Genomic DNA, 19280 nt, shown 5'->3' with positions numbered 1-19280 from the left:
ATCTAGGCACATTTTGACTTGAAAACGGCCGCAACCACTACAGTCTTCGGCCCTGCTCCTAGTGGTCGTTCATCACTAATTGCTGTTAGATACGGCCTGAGCAGCAACCGTGCCTGGATTACGTATCAAGGAGAAAACCTATTGTGGCTACCACCCGAATTTCGGCCCTTTTCTTCAGCCATATCTGGGACTGTTGTATCACTTGGCAGTTCTTCGGGCCGCGTTATGATCTTCACGTTTCAAACAGCAATCCTATTTCGCAGCAGGTATCATGATTCTTTTTTTTTTTTTGCCCTCTGAATCCTCCCACTTTCTCTATTATTTTTCCTTTCGTAAGCGTGCTACAAGAAGGGTGTGGGAGGACTCATGGATTTGTAGCTTCCTTAGCTAAGTTTCAGCACTCTCGAGACGTTTCTTCAACTCAAGGAGTCTGGTGGCTTGTGCTCCCCGAGAGCCGGCTAAAAGTCACATAGGGCCAATGCCAAGCTTAATCCGTTCCAGGCACTGCTATGTAAAATGGATGCATCCGATAACCCAGTACAATGAATTAGGGTATGATGTGATCCATATGCGATGGAGCTTGTAGACATCTACAGCGCAATGCCAATAGTGATATAGTATCATTTTCGGGGCTCTTGCATTTGTTTTCTTTTTGACGTAGCATGACGGACACTTGGGACTAGCTAACATGAACTGCAAACGGATAGCGCCGGCGGTCGTTCCACGCCCCCCACTTGCGGTCCACATCCCGCCTCACTCAGCCTCGGAGGTGTGAAACTCGCCAATAACGCAGCACTCCGTACCTGAGCAGGGCTGCATGACGCCCAGGCCCACAGCCGAGCCGCAGCAGGGATTCTTTCTGTCAAGCTGTCCTCAAGACTCATTGGTGATGCGTGGCGCTGATGGTTTGGTGGGATTCTTGCGAGTCAATACCAACTTACCACAGTCCAAATCAATTCCTGGAGCGCCTGCTGTGCGCGACTGACACTGGAGCCATGCGCAATTAACTTTGGCACATATTCACCCTCTTTTTACCGAAGGAAAGAGACACGATCCCGCCTTTCCTGTCCCGGCGAGGGCACTCGGCCCGGATCTGTTACAGCCGGCCAGAACACTTCGCAACGACGACGTTCTCACCGAGCAAGTGACGACGAGGTCACACTTCCGCCGCCACGATGAACGGCTACGACGAGAAGCGCCACCTCGACGAGGACCCCTTTGCCGCAAAAGGCAACATCGTCAGCGCCTTTGACGCATTCCGTATGCACCCTCTTCTCGGGATACCCTGCCTCCCCCTCCATCCACAGCCTGCCAACCCGAACTAACCCCCTCCTCCTCGGCAGCAAAATCCAAACCGCAATACGTTACGCACACCTCCTCGGGTGGCAAATGGACCGTCGCCATGGTGCTCATCTCCCTCGTCCTCGTCTGTACCGAGCTATCCCGCTGGTGGCGCGGCGAGGAGCAGCACACCTTTGCCGTCGAGAAGGGCGTCTCGCACATCCTGCCCATCAACCTCGACGTCGTGATTCGCATGCGCTGCGCCGACCTGCACGTCAACGTGCAGGACGCCGCGGGCGACCGGATCCTGGCCGCCGAGAAGCTGTCGCGCGACCCGACCGCGTGGGCGCACTGGGTCGACGGCAAGGGCATGCACCGCCTGGGCCGGGACGCGCAGGGCCGCGTGGTGACGGGGGAGGGGTACGCGGCGAGCGTGGGGCACGACGAAGGGTTCGGCGAGGAGCATGTGCACGACATCGTCGCGCTCGGCAGGAGGAGGGCCAAGTGGAGCCGCACGCCGAGGCTGTGGGGGGCCGAGGCCGACAGTTGTCGCGTGTATGGCAGTCTGGAGTTGAACAAGGTGCAGGGCGACTTCCACATCACGGCGCGGGGACACGGGTACATGGAGTTTGGGGAGCACCTGGATCACAAGGGTATGTACAAGTACATCCTCCCACCCTTTTCCCCCCCTTCCCCCCTTTTTTCCACAACCACCCGTAACAATCAACTCACCACCAACAAACCCAGCCTTCAACTTCTCACACATAATCTCCGAACTCTCCTTCGGCCCCTTCCTCCCGTCGCTCGTCAACCCACTGGACCGGACCGTCAACACGGCGCCGTCCCACTTCCACAAGTTCCAGTACTTCCTGTCGGTCGTGCCGACGACCTACAGCGTGGGCCGCCCGGGCGAGCTGGGGTCGGCGTCCATCTTCACCAACCAGTACGCCGTCACGGAGCAGAGCCAGTCCGTGCCCGAGAACACGATCCCGGGCATCTTCGTCAAGTACGACATTGAGCCGATCCTGCTCAACATCGTCGAGACGCGCGACAGCTTCCTCGTGTTTCTGATCAAGGTTATCAACGTCGTGAGCGGCGTGCTGGTGACGGGCCACTGGGGGTATCGGCTGAGCGATTGGTTGGGCGAGGTTCTAGGGCGGAGGAGGAGGGGGCATAGCGAGGGGATGTTGGGCGTAAAAGGGCATTTTGATGAGTAGGTTTGGCTAAAACGTGATGTTATAGAAATGTGTATATTTGGGCTACTCTTTTGGTGTTCTCAATATGGTTCATACTGTTCATTGCATTGCTAGTATCGGCGCAATCTCAAATCATTTTCGCGAGCCAACCGTCATGATATCCCCCACAAAACATCTCCCACCAGCCCCTTAAAATGAGTCCACCTCACGCAAACATATCAATACCGCTCCATCAACCACTGCCTCCGTTCCTCATCCCCCATCTCCCCTAAAAACTTCATCTCAAACTCCTTCAACGCCACATACCTCTCCACCAACTCCAACCCCATCATCTCACTCAACTCCCTATCCTCCCTCAGCGCCTCCAGCCCCTCCTCTACACTGCCTGGCAGCATCTGCGTGACATTCAACTCCTTCCGATCATTCGCCGTCAGCTTGGCCGGATCAATCTCGCAGTCCCCCCAGACAAGCGCCTCCCGATCGACATAGCCCCTCACCCCGGCAAACAGCACCGCCGCGACGCCAAGGTACGGATTCGCCAGCCCGTCCATGACCTTCACCTCCCAGTGCGACCCCTCCACCTTCCTCAACGCCGCCTCGCGGTTCTGCGTGCCCCAGGCGACCCACCGCCCGCCGGACCACGTGCCGTCCCTCGAGCGCTCGTAGCTGGCCGGGTTGGGGTAGGTGAAACCCAAAATGGCGCGGAGGTGTTTGAGAATGCCCGCGTAGAAGGGGTGGTATACCTCGGGTTTGTCGCCATTAACTGAAGGAGAGGAGGACGACGAGAGCGATATGTGCATGTGCGAGGCGGTGCCGCACGCGGTGGCGAAGGGTTTGGGGTGGAGGGTGAGCTTGAACCCGGCCGCGGTCGCGAGGGCCGACATGACGTCGCGCGCGTGGAGGAGCGTGTCAGCTGCCTCGACGGGCGGGTAAGGCGGCAGGACGAGCTCGAACTGGCCTGTCGCGCTTTCGGCGTGGAGCTGTTCGACGTAGATGCCCATTTCTTCGAGGGCGGCGACCATGTCGCGGAGGAGGGTCGAGATCCTGGGAATGGCAAAGTACCGGCTGACGGACCAGGCGTGGCCGTCGGTGGTGAGGGTTGAGTAGCGGGTCGTTGGGTTGTTGTCTGGCTTGCTGTCGACGCGCTCGACGAGGAGAAATTCGATTTCAAAGCCGATCAGGAAGGAGAGCTTGTTCTCGGCGCCGTACTCGACGGCTCGTTGGAGGACGGAGCGCGGGCAGAAGGGTACCTTGGCGCCGGACTGCTCGCGGAATTCGCCGTTCATGCTGATATGCCCTTCGATAGGGCCTTTCTTGAGCGAGGAGAAATCCGGGTATAGGCGGTATTCGCCTGTCGGGGACACATTCGGCAGCAGCCAGTCGTTTTGGATCAGGGCAAACGCGGCGGTGGTGATGCCAATGTCTGTTGGCTTGCCCTCGTTGACGAGGGACGCGAACTTTCTGAAGGGTATCATGCGCATCCGCTGGGATGCGGTGAAGTCGTTCCAACAGATCCTGACAAAGTCAGGGGCCGGTTGGTTCTTCAAAAATCCTCGAAGGAGTTCGGCGTCGCTGAGGTAGATGCCATGTGCCAGGCCTGTCTCTTCCTCCAACTCGGAGAACTCAAGTTCCAGATGATACAGCTTATTGGCGTTCTTGAAGAGCACATCTCGAACCAGGTCGACGGCGGCCCGCCAGCCGATGTGCCCTTTGCGGACATAGTCGCAGAGAACCTACAGCGGTCAGTCGCATCTCTGGGACACGCGATGCTGAAACCTACCGTCTCCAACACCTCCCGCATTTGATTGATGGCCAGGAGATACGTTTCACTAAACCAATGGCCATCCGTCGACCACAGAATCTTGGACCAAGGGCACAGCTCCAGCACCTCTCGCAGAATCCGCTCCTGGCCGTCCTGGCTCACACAGGGAAAGACCTCACCGATGTCTGCGTACACATTCTCGTAGACCGACGCCAGGTAGCCTGTCTCGCGGGTGAAGGGATAGCCGGCATGGAGAAGCACAATCGGGACTGTCGGGTACTTCCTGATGAACTCCTGCAGATGGGATGGCGACGACTTCGCCATGGAAAGATCGTTGTCTCCCAGGCCGGTATGGAACTGGATCGGTTTCTTATTTCTGAAACGGTTGTCCCTGATCAGTTGAGCGGTTCGATGCACCAGAAAGTCGTTCATGCTCTTAGTCTTGAGCTTCTCGAACCCCTGAGGCCCATACTCGGCCATGACAGCCTTGAAATCCTGCAGGGCCAGGGCCTCCTGGGCGTCACCGGACTCATTGGTAATGTCGAGACCGGTCCGGTAGCAGACGACCGACTTGAAGCCAACCACATCGGGGTCATCGAGCGCCGTGACAATGTACTCGCCGAATTCCTTGACCCAATGATTGAAGGCATGGTCATGCACATCGCCGCCTTTCTTGTCAGACTCTTCCAGTTTGCCCGGTGCTGTAACCCGGCGGATGATGTCTTCAGCGACCTTTTCGATGCGCACAATGCGCTTGCACCGGCTGCGCGTGTAATCATCGTGCCACGGGTAAGCATTGGCGTCGTCCTCGTCGTCCAGTCCATCGTCGAGGAGAATGGTCTCAATGCCAGACAGGCACTCGGCCGTCCAGTCCTCGAGGCAGCCGAGGCGCTTCTCCTCGATTCTGGCCACGACGCTCTCCCAGGTCAGGCCGCAGCCCAGGACAGAAGCCAGCTGGCGCACGGCGCGGAGATGGGGCAGTGACGTGGTGGCCGAGTCGATGGCGTCGCCGTTCGCCTCGGTGGTGATGGCCAGGAGCGGATGCTTGCTCAGAGCCTCCGGCTTGAGGAGCGGGTGGGCATGGTGGTCGATAATGGGCGTGGTGCGGATGGCGCGCGCGACGGCGTCGATTTGGGACGGCGTTGCCGTTGCCCGCATGCCAACCCATGACGACATGCTTCTGGAGGTCGGAGAGAGATGGCTTGCCCTGGTGATCGGTACTGGACTCGCAGTACTGTACTTGGAGGAAATAGGAGTTGTTCACCAATCAATCAACGAATGGGTGGGAGTTGTCCCGTCAAGACGCAATGATGACAACATCAGCGGGAGCTTCCGTACTTGTACCTGCCTGGACATTATCGTCACTGCTACATGTTACACGAGAAGGGGATCAGCAGATGGGCGCTGCAAACTCGGGACATGTCCCTTGTTCCATATTCTGCAAATAGCAAAAACAATCCGGCCACAAGCGCAGCCCATGCGATGCTATCGCCGGTGCTCTGCTGCAGGAATCTCGACGACGTTGTTGTTCTCAACTTATTGAACTCCATTTGTTTCCACATCTCAGTGGGTCAGTCCTCGGTCAGTCAGAGCGGGGCTAGTAGGGCCTGCTCAGTGCTAGCAGTGGATGAACCAAATAACGAGATCCAGCCAAACCGTTTTGCTTGTTAATATGTATAACGCGGACCTTAGGTAATGTTACAGTCCAGCCCCGGTTTGTTCGTTGACATGGCACATGTTGAAAAGAGAAGGTAAAGACAATAAGAAGAGCAAGAGGAAAGAAAGAATGAAAAATAAATGAAGTTCAGAGTCAGCACATGACTGTAGGTAATACCCAAGTCCGCGCTAACAAATAAACTAGGATTGAATAACTAGTAACTACCTAGTTATACTTCTTTTACCTTGGCCTTCAAGTTCCTGGATTCTTTCTTGCTCAGTCTGGCAACCAATGATCAGTCCCATGGACCCGAAAGCTCAAGCATCAGCGCGAGCGCGTTGCGCAGGAACAAGCCAACGTGGCTCGGGTCATCAAGCGAGTAGGGACCCTAGCAGTGCATGACAAGTGCCGTCTTCGTCGAGGTCCTCGTCGGTCGCGTCCCTGCGCTGTGCTGCCGCATCCTTTCCCGTCTGCTGCGCGCGCGCCGGCGATTGGGCCTTGGTTCGCGACGCCGGGTTGGCCCTGGTGGTGTCACTTGGCGACTGGCCTCCAGGCTTTTGGGGCGAAGCCGCCCGGGCGGGGCTGGTGGTGGTCTTCGCCTGGGCCTGCTGCGCGCGGTTAGGGGTCCGAGGCCTTGGGGGAGAGGCACCTCCTGCTGCTGCCGCCGCGGGTTTGGCATCCGTCCGGCCCCAGCTAAGGTTCCGACTCGGGGAGTTGGTCTTGGACGGCGGTGTCAGCGGACGGTGTTCTCCGTGGAGGTACCTTTCGTAGCCTTTTCCCCATTGCCCGACCGTGAGGTACAAAGCACGGTAGTCCTGGGAGATGAGAATTCGGCTGTGGTGACAGGAGTGTCAGGTCAGCATCCGCTAGCTCCATGTCAAATTGACTTGATTTTCAGGGTGCTGCGAGGCTGGAACTGAGACATACCGGTTCTTGCCGTTGTAGCTCGTGCGCAATATCCCTTCCGTCCGCTTTTCCTTGCTCTTCTCTCGAAGACTGGTCGAAATCCATGCAGCCATCTGACAAGCCTCCTGCCACTCGATCTTTTGCCGGCTCGACCCGCGCTTGTACTGCTTGACTTCCAATATGGCAAGAGTAGGCTTTGTTGATGTCTCCAGTCTCTCAAGATACCATCGGTTCGAGCTTCACACACCGGGTCATTAGCCGGCCCAAGGCGGAAAGACTCCCGCTTTGGCAGCCACTTCAACCCACCCCCGGCCCTTCATGGTCCCAATCCCGGAGCACAGGGTCGTGCAGACGAGAAGCTGCACCGGTGCGGTGTTAACGATCTCCTCGTCTTCGGACCTGTCTTTTTCAAGTTCACTGCTTTCTGGGCTGACAACATCCAACTCGTGGCAACCAACTTCGGAACCGAATCAGCCATCACTTGCGCGGATGGAATTTGAGGTGCTTTTGGAGGCGTCGGTGGGCGCCGTGGAGCCTGGGGCTGGATGGCCAGGGCGTTGGCCGGGTCAATGAGCCGAACGGAGTGTTGACAGTCTTGAGGAAGTTTGCCAGGTTCAGCCGGATCGAAAGGAGACGTTCCACTGCCTCCAATGGAGGGCTGGGCTTCAGTCCCATGAGCTCCTGGGCCCTGGCGACATATTCCTCCCGCTCGTATTCGGCGATGTGGAAATCAATTACCGGCCGGCTCTGCCAAACTGCCTTGAGGTAAATAGAGTCTGTTTCGCTAAACTTGGATGCTGAACGGGCCTCGTATGTCGTGATGTCCAGGAGGGAGGGGTCAGGGTACCCAAGATATTGAGCTCTCTTCCACCATTCCTTCGCCGAGTTTGGATTTGAGTCAGTGGGTGCAGCTGGGGGCATATTCACAGAAAACCGTGACCTGACAGGATTGCGAGCAGGATACACTCTAAAACTGGTTCGTTTGTTAGCCCGGCATATAACTAAAGGTCAAAAAAAGTCTGAAATCCTTACCTATATTATTGTGTCTGAGCTACTCCGTACCTGGGTAGCAAACAAACCAGGATAAAATTGGAACTGGTCACAAAGTTTCGAAGAAGCTCTATCAGGGGACTGGGCCCATGTAAGCTCAAACAACAAAGCAAGACAATATCCAAGCAATAAGTAGAACGTTCCGGACTGCTTTACGAGAAACCAAAGGTGCATTTATTCCCGAACTGACGCCGGTTCTGTGTGTGTTGTCGGTCACTCGCTGGGCCAGGGTGTCTCGCTGCCGGGCTGCCCAACGGGTCGGTTCAGGCCACTGCCCGGCTCGGCGAACCCCTGCTGCCACATATGGTGGATGGCGGCGATGAAAATGACACTCACCATTGCAATGTGACACCAAAGTTTTCAAGCTGAGTTGTAGACGTTGAACCTGCAGCTCCGCATCAGGGCTTGCGGCGAGGGACCGATAGATATGGCGTTGCTTGAGCAGTTGTAACCGCAGTTGAGACGAACGTTGAGATGGCATGGCCGTTTTACCCTCCCACCGACTGACGGCGACCACGCCCTTGTGCCGGTGAAACCGCGCTCAGTGGGCGGCAGCGGTGGCCTCGCTCCCACCGAGAGTGTGGAGTTCATAACTGAGTGCGCCGGGTCAGTTGGCTGCTGTCAGGAAACATAAAAAGCATTTGGCATTATAGCCTGCCGACAAGGCTGTTCCGTTCGTTGTGCCGCCATCTGGTGACCTCTCAAAACTGATTCAATGGACAAAGTTTCGTCCTGTGTGTTTGCATGTCAAACCGTATCGAATCAACACACACATGTTATAAATTGTGCACAAGCATTCCGCTTTATGCCCCTCTCATGTCAACGGGCAAGTTGCCGTTACTCTTGTCGACATCTGGAACACTAGTCTGCTCCGGCTCTTGATCCGCGACTTTGCGGAACCTAATTTCGCCCATCGGGTGGTTGGTCATCCAACGAATCATGTGATATGCATCGGCCGTGGGTTCGTTACCTCGAAAGTTCAGAAGGCGGGACTGTCGCAGCACGAGGGACCGGCCATCGAAGTGGATCTGCGTGATTACCGGATCTGTTATGGTTGAAGGAGAAGACGATAGCCTATGTTATCGTCATCAATTCGTATCAGTTTAACTCGCCCAGATTTAGAACTGCTCGGAGAATTCGGAAGTATTATACAAGGTAGGTAAGGCCGTAGCGAAGGGATAGGTCACAGGCAAAGTGTGGTGTTGGTAGATGTCGCCTCGACAGAACTGGTGCTTGAGGAGTCCTAGAGCAGCGGCGACCTCACTGCGCAGAACGTCTTCTTCATTGGGCTCTGTCGAATCCACTACGGCGCGTCCAATATGCGGTTTGTCCACGGCTAGGTCTTGGATCAGGAATGCTTTGCTCACGTGAAACCAGTAGAGACGCGGCGGGGTGCCAACCCATAGGCCGGGCTCGTGATGCTGGAGATTTCCCATATACTCTGGGACAAGATTAACCTCGCTGGAACCTGGTTAGCAAGGTACGGGCGTGGCGCTTGGCTGACGACGGCCAATATGGCAACTCACTCAGTGTGGCACCACTCTGAGCCCTCCCAAACGCCGAGATTTGGCGACCTGTGTAGGAATTGCGGTACTCGGAGCCTGTAGCGGCTAAAAACCAAGCCAGCTTGATCTCTGCCCACGTCTGTGGGTAACAGAGTGGATGTCATTCTTCGGGTTCATGAGGTGGTGATACCTCAAAGCACCCAACGTACGAGCCGCGCCTGCATCTCTTTGGCCAAACATACCGGGTACCGGGTTCTCCGTGCTCGACGAGGAAGTTTGTTGGTTTTTGACGCGCCTGGTCAACCGTGAAACCGGGATCGAAGAAGCGCCGTCCAAAGTCGATGCTTTGTTCTTCAGTATCGAGAGGCTCTGCCTTTCGTACGTTCAGCGTTGCGAGGTGGTCGTCGTCATGGACGCATACATCGTCACCAAAGGCGCAGATCACGTCGAGTACGCCATCGAGATACTCGAAGCACTGGAGCTTGAATTGCGTCGTTCTCTTTCGCCATCCATGGCAACACCTTGCTGTCGTTTCGGGATCAAAATAGCGGATACAAAGGAAACAGGGTGGGAGGACAAATAGGACAAAAGAAGAGACCTCGGGATTGATTGCGTGACACAAAGGCGAAGAAATGCTGCCGGTTTGTGATGACAAGAGTTGAGCATTTGCTTTGTGGACGCGGCTCGGTTTGTGCTGGGACAGTGGCCAAGCCATAACACGTCGCCCCGGCAACCGAATCTGCCGGAATCAGAGATAAATTTCCTTCCTTGAAGCTGTCGCCTTCTTACAGAACATGGCATTTTCGGTTTACACTTCAACTACGGTGTGTACTCCATACAGTCAAGTGTAAGGTAAGTGGCAAACCGAGGAACTCCAGGCCACATGCAGGCGTCTTTAGTGACCCATAGTCCCACCCTGGTAACGGCCCAGCGCCGAGCATTCAATCATGCTGATGGAAAACAAAACGCGAGGTGGCAGAGGACGAGGTTGGGCACCACATCTGCAGAGCGAGTGAGTATTTCATACATCGTCTTCCAAACGCCGTGATCGATCACCACCCCTTTTCCCTGCTCAACGTATCTCAATACAGGGTTATTGTAGGTTGCTCTATGCCGACACGTAGCGTTTTGTGCTCTCTACGGAGTACAGCAGCAGCCTGAATGGAAGATGAGGCGAGTTTTGGCTAATCGACCACCAATTCAATCAATTACAGCGGTGGTGAGTAAACTCGCAAACAGCGGGATTGAGAACTTTGTGGAAGCCAAGCTGTTTGGTCTGGTTATCATCATGCTTCCTTTTTCTGTGATTCCGAGTCTCGGGAGCCTGGCTGGCCTGGATTACTGTGTATCCGCTCTCGATCCGTTGGTCTGAATGGGGCAAAACGATCCCGGCAGGCCCACTAACGTTGAGCGATCTTGGTATCCTGGCTTGGCATTTTTGACTGGTCATCGCATTCGCGAGGGGCGAGAGGGCATGGAACCAACAATATCTTACGTACCAACAGTAGTAGCATTTATCAGGTCACTTGTAAGCCAAAAACACATCATTCTGCTTGGTCTCGCGGCGGGACGATATTCATGCATCAACACATGATCAACCTAAATAGTTCGGTGTGCCGAAGAGGTTGGAGCTGCCAGGCCACGCACATCCTGCGGATATCGGAGATACCACGTCCCTGGGATTGAATGCCATGCCTGACGCCTCAATGCCGTAACACTGCTATAGCGGTGACTGATCTGAGCCCTTATATCACAGTGAGCGGGCCGTACATGAGCGCCGCTCGTTCTGAAAACGGACCGACATGGATGCCTATCGTTTCCTTTCAAAAGTTAGGAAAGTTTCGCATCGGTTTTTTCGGAGAGTTAAGGTACCATGAACAGCTCGCTGCGCCACTGCCACATGGCTGCTCGCTTGGCAAGGCTTGTTTACCCGCCAAGAGGTGAGATCCGCCCTGGATCGAAGACAAGCTCAAATGCCCAGGAGGGCCAAGAACATCATCTTGGCGAGGAATTCTTGATCCATACATTGGTAACACCATTTGCGTGCACCGATGGTTACAGCCATGTGGTTACAGGAAACTGCAACTTATCGTGTCCATTTCTACTTTGGACAAGATATGCCGAACTGTGCGCCCAAGTGGCAGATTGGACGGACTCACCGTCCATGCGGTCCCCACTGATCAACTGGAGTGTGTTTCGCCAGCGAGATATCGGCTGGCACACGTAACCGGCGGGACGACCCACTGGATGACACTACCCTGTTAGGCGCATTCTGTGAGGGTTACGCAATTCGAGGACACCTACAGAGCACGCTTTCCGCGCCCTGGCACAGGAGGTCATGCCCGGTTTCCAATCTTTCCCGTTTCTGTCATTCTACCATTTCCATATCCTTCACAAAACACCAACCCCTCTGGTTACTACTCGGCCGCCATCTACCGGAGAGGATACACGAGGGATCTTCTCCGTTTTCCGCTCTGCCCTTCCCACCTTAGTCGCTCGCTTCACACTTTACCAACTATGGCTTCGACATGGTTCGCGCTAGCCGCCCTCACTGCGGCTGGCATCACAAATGCAGCATACAGCATCGCTACAACATGTGCGTTCACCATATTTCGTGGCGATAGCGCCAGCGTAGACTAACCGCCTTGATAGCCGATATAAAACAAACTGCTGCAAACGTCGCCTGGGATCTATTGCAATACTACAACGGCAACGAGACGGGACAGACGCCAGGCATTCTTCCGGGCCCTCCCCCAGCAGGCGATTACTACTGGTGGGAGAGCGGCGCCATGTGGGGGACCTTGATCGACTACTGGAAGTACACCGGCGACAGCTCGTACAACGATATCATCACACAGGCAATGCTCTGGCAAGTCGGCCCAGATGAAGACTACATGCCTCCAAACTACACAGCGTCGCTCGGCAATGACGACCAGGGCTTCTGGGGGATGAGTGCCATGCTAGCGGCCGAGAATGGATTTCCCGACCCGCCCGAGAAGGAGCCGCAGTGGCTTGCCCTCGCCCAGGCCGTCTTCAACACCCAGGCGGACCCCCAGCGGCACGACAGTACGTGCGGTGGCGGCCTGAGGTGGCAGATCTATCTGTCAAACAACGGATACGATTACAAGAATAGTGAGATACCCCCAACATCAGGATTGCTGAGTCCGGTTCTAACGACAGTAGGCATCGCGAACGGTTGCTTCTTCAACCTTGGCGCGAGGCTCGCTCGCTATACGGGCAACCAGACATACGCCGATTGGGCGGAAACGACGTGGAATTGGATGAGGAGCGTCGGTTTCATGGATGACGATTACAACATTTACGACGGCGGCCACGTCCAGAACAACTGCACCGACATCAACAGGGCACAATTCTCCTACAACAACGCCGTCTTTCTCCTGGGCGCGGCGTACATGTACAACTACGTAAGTCACACCTGGCGGCGCAATGCTGGACCACGCAGCTAACACGGTCCCACAGACCAACGGAAGCGACACATGGAAGCAACGCACCACCGCCCTGGTCGATGCGACGCTCAAGACCTTCTTCCCGGACAACATCGCCTACGAGATTGCCTGCGAGGAGCACATGTCGTGCACGACTGACATGCTCAGCTTCAAGGGCTACCTGCACCGGTGGCTGGCGACGGCCACGCAGGTGGCGCCCTTTCTCGCCGACACGGTGCTCCCCGTCCTCCAGACCTCGGCCGAAGCCGCCGTCGCTACATGCACGGGCGGGTCGAACGGCCGGACGTGCGGCTTCAAGTGGAGCACCAAGGCGTACGACGGGACCTACGGGGCGGGCCAGCAGATGAATGTGCTGGGCGCCGTCTCGTCGCTGTTGGTTCAAGAAGCCAAGCCGCCCTTGACGAACTCGACGGGCGGGACCAGCAAGGGCGATGTCAACGCGGGCTCGCACTCGGATAGCTCCAGGGGCGAGCTGAGGGAGCTAACGGCGGGGGATAAGGCGGGCGCGAGTATCCTGACTATTGTGATACTGGTCTCGGCCGTGGGCACGTTTGGGTGGATGAGTACCGGGGTGTGATCAACAACGGTCTTGAAGACGGAGAGTCGACCTTGTTTTTTCCTTTGTTTGGGAGTGGCGTTTTGTGTGTCGCCAATGTGCGGATTCCGCTCAGTTCGCGCCTGGCGTTGATGGGTCTGGATATCCCTTTGCTTTAGCTTTCGCAGCTAATAGATGTCGCTTGCTTGCTCACCTAACGGTTCATTCCAAATTGGTTGATGGATAGATACGGCATATCGGTCACCGTCCTGTAGGCAGTTACCTCTCATGGCCAGATGACCCGAATAGCCTTGATGACCTTGCAATCCTCCTTGTGCCCACCCTCGTTCCACCCCTGGACCTGACACTCCTAACCTCATCAACAAACAACATCAGCTTCAGCCACCGTTCGCTGTCGCTAGACACACCCGGCGCAGCCCAGGATGTAAAGGAGAGAGAACTCACCTTAGAACAATACTCTACCTCACTGCAACCAGTGCACTTCATCAACCCTCCTCCTTTTCCTCGTCCATCCTTCTTCGTTCCCGCCCCGCAAGTCTCACACCATCTTTCGCCCTCCCCGCTTTGCAGATTCTCATCCCTCCCCCGCAACCACCAGCCCACCTCCATAGCCTTCTTTAGAGTCCCTGGAATAACCCGCACATCCCCTTCCATCTGCCGATCGATAGCAATGAATCCCTGCCTTTCTCTTAGTCTCCCTTCTCCTCCCTCTCCTCCTCCTACACTTTCGATACCACTACCGCCACTGCGACCCTGCCCCGCTTCACCTTCTTCTTCTTCATCCGAGACATGTGTGTTGCCTGTGTTTTGTTCAGGCTTAGGCTTAGAATTGGCTGGTAGTGTGCGCGTCGCGCGGGGAATGACGAGCGTAGCGCCCCGTTTGTAGCCCAGCTTGGCCAGGTCGAGGGTCTCGGGCCCCCCCGTGGCGGGGCGGGAGGAGAAGACGAGGGCGAATCGAGTTGAAGTGGTGTCGGTGAGGATTAGGGTTGGTTTGATAAGGGTCATGTTTTGGGTTATCTGCCATAGGAGGTAGTATTCTGCTGGTTTTGGTTTGTTCGGGTGGCGTCCTGGAGGCTTGGGGGATGATGATGGGGTTGTTGAGACGGGTGGGGTGGTGGTGGTGGTGATCAGGGGAAGGGAGGGGAAAGGGGGGAAGGTGAGTGGGGAGGTGAAGTCTGGGAGGGGCATTGGTTTTCTTTCTTCTTGTTTAGGTTGCTTCTGGGTGAGAGTGAGCGAGAGAATTCACGTGTCTATAGCTTCGGTGACGGACGGTCAGATGGGAACTGGACTGGATGGGAGAGGATGTGGTGTTGAGTAATGGATGAAATGGAGGAAACGCGTGGTCCAGGTCGTGAACGCGGTCTGGGGTAGGTCCACTTGAGCTTGGCGCTGACGGTTCCGGGGCACCGTACCGCTTATACCAAAATAGAATGTCTGAAATGGGTTGCTGTACAAAGTAGGAGGTTTTGGGCTTGAGGTGCCTAGGCAGCCTTCAAGATAAATAGGGACGACTGTAACCTGCTGTGAAGTCATGTCAAAGTCCGGCTCTTCTCCTTTCTGACACAGTACTCCTTTCTACACCTCTTCCTCAACCTCAACCTTCGTCTCGTCCTCCCCCTCCCCCTCCCCCTCCTCCTCCCCTTTCCTCTCCTCCTTCTCCACCTTCTTATACTCGTACATAATGTCGGTCCGCATAGTAAACTTGGTGCCGGCCAGCACATCGTCCCCGGAGTGCAGCAGCCGCCGGTGCTGAAAGATGAGCACTCTTCCAGCCTTGGGGTTGATGTCGATCCGCCGCTTCTCATCTGACGAGAAGAAGGTCGTGGCGCCGCCGACCAGCTCTGCGTCGGGCACCTCCGCCTTGGAATCGTTCAGGTACAGGTGGATTGTGAACATAGTCCGGATGATCCTCTGGGGGTCCCTCGTGTCGGCATACGGCGCGTCGCAGTGTGCTGTCTCAGTCAGCGATCCTCCTCCCCAATAGCAAAACCCTTCAACACAAAACTGGGAAACAACCACAAAAATGAACTCACGCTTAAAAAACCCCCCCTTCCCATACCTCAAGAACCTCATCCGTTCATTCACCCTCAGAAACTCCCACCTCCCCTCCACCGGGCCCCGTCCAACAATATCCCTCTCGCCAGCCCCAATCACCCCAAACCTCCTCCTCATCTCCTCACCCATCCCAGCAAGACACCTCTCCCAGAGCCGATCCACCACCGTATGACAATCCCACACGATCCTCTCCCCGTTCCGGTACTCCTTCTCCAACACCTCATACCCGCCGCCCACATTCACCAGCGCCGGCGCCCAGGGGTCTTGTTCTTCTCCTTTTTCACTCATCATCCCCAATTCCCCGCCGCCCTCTTTTCCCCCCTGCGCGCCGCGGGCGGGGACGCTGGCTTCCGCCAGCTGCAAGAGGGTCACGCATTCTTGCGGGGAGAGGACGTTGTCTAGCACGACAGCACAGAGGTTTGCGTATTCTGGGATGGGGTTTGCGGACCAGTCGATGGGTGACACTGTGATGGGGCGGGCGTCGGGCGGGTTGGTGGCGGTGAGGAAGTCGTCTGGGATGGGGACGGGGAGGGAGGTGTAGTTTGTTTGGATTGGCTTGTTTGGTTTTCGGCGCGCGGAGGGGCCGGGTTGGGGAGGGGTAGGGGTGACGGTGGATTTGAGTTCGGTGAAGAGTTTGGAGAACATTATGTTGTTGATTTTGTAGTCAGGGTACTAGAAGGGTTGAGGTTAATGTAAGGTATCAGATATGGCTGGCGGTGGATGTGATGGTGGTGATGAACGACAGAGAGTGAGAAGGTGATTGTCACCTGAGGCACCTGGGCGTTTAATCAGCGGGAAGAGGACCTGAAACGGTGTCTGAGCAAAAAGAGGAGGAACATGCCACTTATGAAGGTCGAGACGGACAACCTGTCGGTGGGTGAGTTTGTGGTGGCAGTGTTGATGCCTGGCTCGATCGTACGTCTTGGCGTCAGCAGTCGCTGGGCTTGCACGAACATTATGAAATCTGTCACATCGGGTCGTTGCCTCGACCCAGGCTGCGTCTCCAGGCAGTGATACAAAATGTAGTAAGAGTCTCTCTCGATGTCGTAGGCCAGCCTCGGACTCTGGCAGCGTGTCAGTTTGGAGCCACGTACACATTATGAAACCACTCACATTGTGAACGAGGTACATAGGCCCGTTGCCCAGGCAACAGTCATGGTCATTAGTACGTAATTACGTGTAGGTCCTCTAAACGCGTCCTGTACGCACAACTGTGAACCAGCAAGGTACTCTTTCTCTCTATGTCATACCGCCCAAGTTTATCCCATTCCGATACCCAAACGCTCGCTTGACGCTAATCCACAGCTCAAACGCCTCCAGCTTGAGTTCCACCCTCACATACCCCAGCCAGGCGGCAAATACCCGGAGCGCATTTGGCGGCCAGTACAGCGACCCGCGCTGGCGAATCTCCTCCAGCTGCTCGTAAAACACAGTGCGCATGCAGTACCGTGCCAGTATGAGGAACTGGCGCACCGGCCCCTGGCGAGTGTGCAAGTTCTCGTCGAGACTCCTCGTCAAGTCGTTGGTCTTGAGGATAAGCAATATGATGCGCGGCACCTGGCCGAGCATCTGGACCAGATCAACGAGGAGGCCCTCCTGCAAGGCGCCGCTCATCGTCTTTTGCTCGCTCGCGTCCTTGGGCTTCATGATGGACGAGCTGACCACACTGAAATCGCGGCCCGTGATGGCCGAGGCAAACAAGGGAAACTTGTCCTCGCCCACGCCCGCCACCTCGGCCACGTACTTCTTCATGCGCTCCATATCGCCGTCGATGACGGCGAGCCACATCTTGGCGTAGGACCGCCGGAGTGACTGCGGAATGTCCCGGTACAGGCCGTGGTCGTACAGGATGAGGTCGAAGTTCGCGCCTCGTCGGGAGTTGTTCTTGCGAATCGCGATATTGCCGCCGTGCGGGTCGCAGTGTAGCGGCGCGCCGTCGCCAAAGATCATCTCGTTGAATATCCGCGCCAGGGTCGCTGACACCTCGTCGCGGTCGATCCCGTTCGAGTCCATGTACTCGAGGTCGTCGAGGCGACGGCCTGACTCGCAGGCCATGACGAGGATGCGCTTCTTGGCCCAGATGACGTCAGGGATGACCAGAGGTAGCTCGGGTATGCGCGCAAAGTACGCCTTGGTGCGTCTTGAGTTCTGCGCCTCGCATTCAAAGTTCAGCTCGAGTGGAAGAGACACCTCAATCTCGGAGGAGAGCCACTCGAGGTCGTATTCAGGGAAGAAGCGCTTGAGCGTGGAGAAGGTAAAGTTGGTGAGCGACATGTCCAACTTGGACCATTGTTCCAGGCTCGGATGTTGGACCTTGACGGCCACCTTCTGCCCGGTCTCCTTGATGGTCGCCAAGTGAACTTGGGCCAGCGACGCGGCGCCGATGGGCTCGGGAGAGAACTCGGAGAAGTAGTCCCACAATTCCGCCCCTGTGTCTTTCTTGAACATTTGCTCGATCGACTCGAAAGAAGACACCGGGCATTTGTCCTGAAGGGGGACGAATGTCGTCGTCCACTCGGGCGGCAGAAGGTAATTCATGGCACTCTGCAAACAGTCAGCCCAAGTGTTCTTCTGTACGCGACTGTGGAAAAGCCTACCAGATGTTGCCCAAGCTTGATAAATATCCCCCCATTCTGCTCCAGCACCTTCAATGTCCTCAGGGCACACCTCTTGTGACAAGCCTTGAGCACATGCTCCCTCTCCTCCTCGTCTTCAAGGTTGTCTCGCTGGTTGAGTGTGGTTCGATAGCTGCGGGTGCCGCAGCATTAATATGAGCCTGCTCATGACGGTTCTGAGAGCAAAACGTACTCGTTGATACATAGCACAAGAGCGGACGCAACCCTCCCCGTCCGCTCTATTGCCTCGTAGCTATTCTTGATGTCGTCCCCAACCGCCATCAGCATGGCACCCGCGCCTGCACCTGCTGTTGCTAGAAGTACAACCCGTCGCCGTGGCTTCGGCTTCGGTTTTGGCGTTATGAACGAGGGTCTCGATCCGCTGGTATATCGCCTCAGAGCCGGTGGTTGGCGCAGGTTCGGACTGGGAAGTCGGCTGCGGCAGCGGGCGCAAGTCCAAGCCGGGCTGAGGCGTTTGGCAAAGAGGGAAGAAAAGGTTGGTTTCAACATTGTTGTCAACGAACATGTGTCATTGCAGGTGTTTTTCCAAGCAAACTTGAAGAGTACGGATATCTCGAGACATGGGCGCTGGAGACGCCGTTTCAAGGTATCGCCGCAGCAAAAGTAGGTGCCCCTGCCAGAAATTTCGAAGGGGATCGCCGCCTTGCAAGAATTTGGGAATCGCGCCTGCCGCGTCGGGTGACCTCGGAGCACCGATTGCCATTCGTTCCAATTTAGGGTTAGGGTTGACAACGATAGCGCTGTCCAAACTCTGAGAGTCCATTGGACAGCTGGAAGGGTGTGGCCAGAACCGAAGTTCATCCCTCTTCAGTTACCTGGTAGAGTTCAATCTCATGCGAAAGCCTGCTAGGAAAGAATCATTGGTAAGTCTGAGAGATTGCCAGCATCTCTACCAGGAGGAAGACGCATTATCCGCAGGATGCCAAGGAGGTGAGTGGGATACTGATACTCTCGGCTCAACAAACACCCCAGCTCTCTTCATATCTCAAAATCCGAAGAACTAGCTACAGTAATGTTCGAGCACGCAACCATAGGAAGTTGAAGTCTCTGTGCCCACCGAAGTCCTACATTTGGTGCAGTAGTTTGAATCTCTCAAGAAGACCAGCAAAGCTTCCCATATTTCTTGAAGATTGAATGATAGAGCTTGTCAACTTTGAATGCCAAGCGGCAGCCATTATTGTATTAGTGTTTCTGCTCCTCCTCTAGGTA

General features: G+C 55.9%; 9 protein-coding genes across 9 annotated transcripts; 3 read left to right on the top strand and 6 right to left on the bottom strand.

Moving 5' to 3' along the window:
- The first annotated feature begins 837 nt into the window (after positions 1 to 837).
- Positions 838 to 2624, top strand: N657DRAFT_665649 (DUF1692-domain-containing protein). Its single transcript, XM_062795303.1, has 3 exons — positions 838 to 1260; positions 1344 to 1934; positions 2029 to 2624. The coding sequence occupies exons 1-3, from the start codon at positions 1176 to 1178 to the stop codon at positions 2496 to 2498; spliced, it is 1146 nt and encodes a 381-aa protein (XP_062645148.1). The 5' UTR covers positions 838 to 1175; the 3' UTR covers positions 2499 to 2624.
- A 71-nt stretch (positions 2625 to 2695) lies between these two features.
- On the bottom strand, positions 2696 to 5415 carry N657DRAFT_601452 (uncharacterized protein; the record flags this gene model as incomplete). Its single annotated transcript, XM_062790102.1, has 2 exons — positions 2696 to 4210; positions 4258 to 5415. 2 exons carry the CDS (start codon positions 5413 to 5415, stop codon positions 2696 to 2698), a joined length of 2673 nt encoding a protein of 890 aa, XP_062645147.1.
- Positions 5416 to 6267: 852 nt separating this feature from the next.
- N657DRAFT_635946 (uncharacterized protein) lies at positions 6268 to 7723 on the bottom strand (the record flags this gene model as incomplete). Its single annotated transcript, XM_062791379.1, has 4 exons — positions 6268 to 6730; positions 6824 to 7039; positions 7109 to 7201; positions 7284 to 7723. 4 exons carry the CDS (start codon positions 7721 to 7723, stop codon positions 6268 to 6270), a joined length of 1212 nt encoding a protein of 403 aa, XP_062645146.1.
- Positions 7724 to 8655: 932 nt separating this feature from the next.
- On the bottom strand, positions 8656 to 10158 carry N657DRAFT_635945 (uncharacterized protein; the record flags this gene model as incomplete). Its single annotated transcript, XM_062791378.1, has 5 exons — positions 8656 to 8897; positions 9117 to 9313; positions 9379 to 9426; positions 9600 to 9838; positions 10147 to 10158. 5 exons carry the CDS (start codon positions 10156 to 10158, stop codon positions 8656 to 8658), a joined length of 738 nt encoding a protein of 245 aa, XP_062645145.1.
- A 1233-nt stretch (positions 10159 to 11391) lies between these two features.
- Positions 11392 to 13573, top strand: N657DRAFT_673678 (glycoside hydrolase family 76 protein). The gene is made up of 4 exons (XM_062795702.1): positions 11392 to 11953; positions 12010 to 12489; positions 12541 to 12782; positions 12838 to 13573. Exons 1-4 carry the CDS (start codon positions 11875 to 11877, stop codon positions 13399 to 13401), a joined length of 1365 nt encoding a protein of 454 aa, XP_062645144.1. The 5' UTR covers positions 11392 to 11874; the 3' UTR covers positions 13402 to 13573.
- On the bottom strand, positions 13496 to 14711 carry N657DRAFT_127313 (uncharacterized protein). The gene is made up of 3 exons (XM_062785844.1): positions 13825 to 14711; positions 13574 to 13729; positions 13496 to 13517 (listed from the first exon to the last, which is right to left on the bottom strand). Exons 1-2 carry the CDS (start codon positions 14566 to 14568, stop codon positions 13646 to 13648), a joined length of 828 nt encoding a protein of 275 aa, XP_062645143.1. The 5' UTR covers positions 14569 to 14711; the 3' UTR covers positions 13496 to 13517; positions 13574 to 13645.
- Positions 14712 to 15045: 334 nt separating this feature from the next.
- N657DRAFT_552043 (uncharacterized protein) lies at positions 15046 to 15990 on the bottom strand (the record flags this gene model as incomplete). The annotated part of the gene is made up of 2 exons (XM_062787909.1): positions 15046 to 15332; positions 15414 to 15990. Coding segments are annotated over 2 exons (864 nt in total), but the record flags the coding sequence as incomplete, so codon positions are not given.
- Positions 15991 to 16176: 186 nt separating this feature from the next.
- On the top strand, positions 16177 to 16518 carry N657DRAFT_127283 (uncharacterized protein). Its single transcript, XM_062785843.1, has one exon. It carries the CDS (start codon positions 16273 to 16275, stop codon positions 16447 to 16449), a length of 177 nt encoding a protein of 58 aa, XP_062645141.1. The 5' UTR covers positions 16177 to 16272; the 3' UTR covers positions 16450 to 16518.
- Positions 16519 to 16566: 48 nt separating this feature from the next.
- On the bottom strand, positions 16567 to 18705 carry N657DRAFT_648192 (ABC1-domain-containing protein). The gene is made up of 3 exons (XM_062793474.1): positions 18244 to 18705; positions 18033 to 18183; positions 16567 to 17979 (listed from the first exon to the last, which is right to left on the bottom strand). The coding sequence occupies exons 1-3, from the start codon at positions 18558 to 18560 to the stop codon at positions 16675 to 16677; spliced, it is 1773 nt and encodes a 590-aa protein (XP_062645140.1). The 5' UTR covers positions 18561 to 18705; the 3' UTR covers positions 16567 to 16674.
- Between the last annotated feature and the right edge of the window lie 575 nt (positions 18706 to 19280).

This window comes from Parathielavia appendiculata, assembly GCF_033297405.1.
Source record: "Parathielavia appendiculata strain CBS 731.68 unplaced genomic scaffold N657scaffold_12, whole genome shotgun sequence".
Taxonomy (NCBI): domain Eukaryota; kingdom Fungi; phylum Ascomycota; class Sordariomycetes; order Sordariales; family Chaetomiaceae; genus Parathielavia; species Parathielavia appendiculata.
Note: the sequence above shows the minus strand (reverse complement) of the source record. Positions and strands in the feature narration are given on the sequence as shown.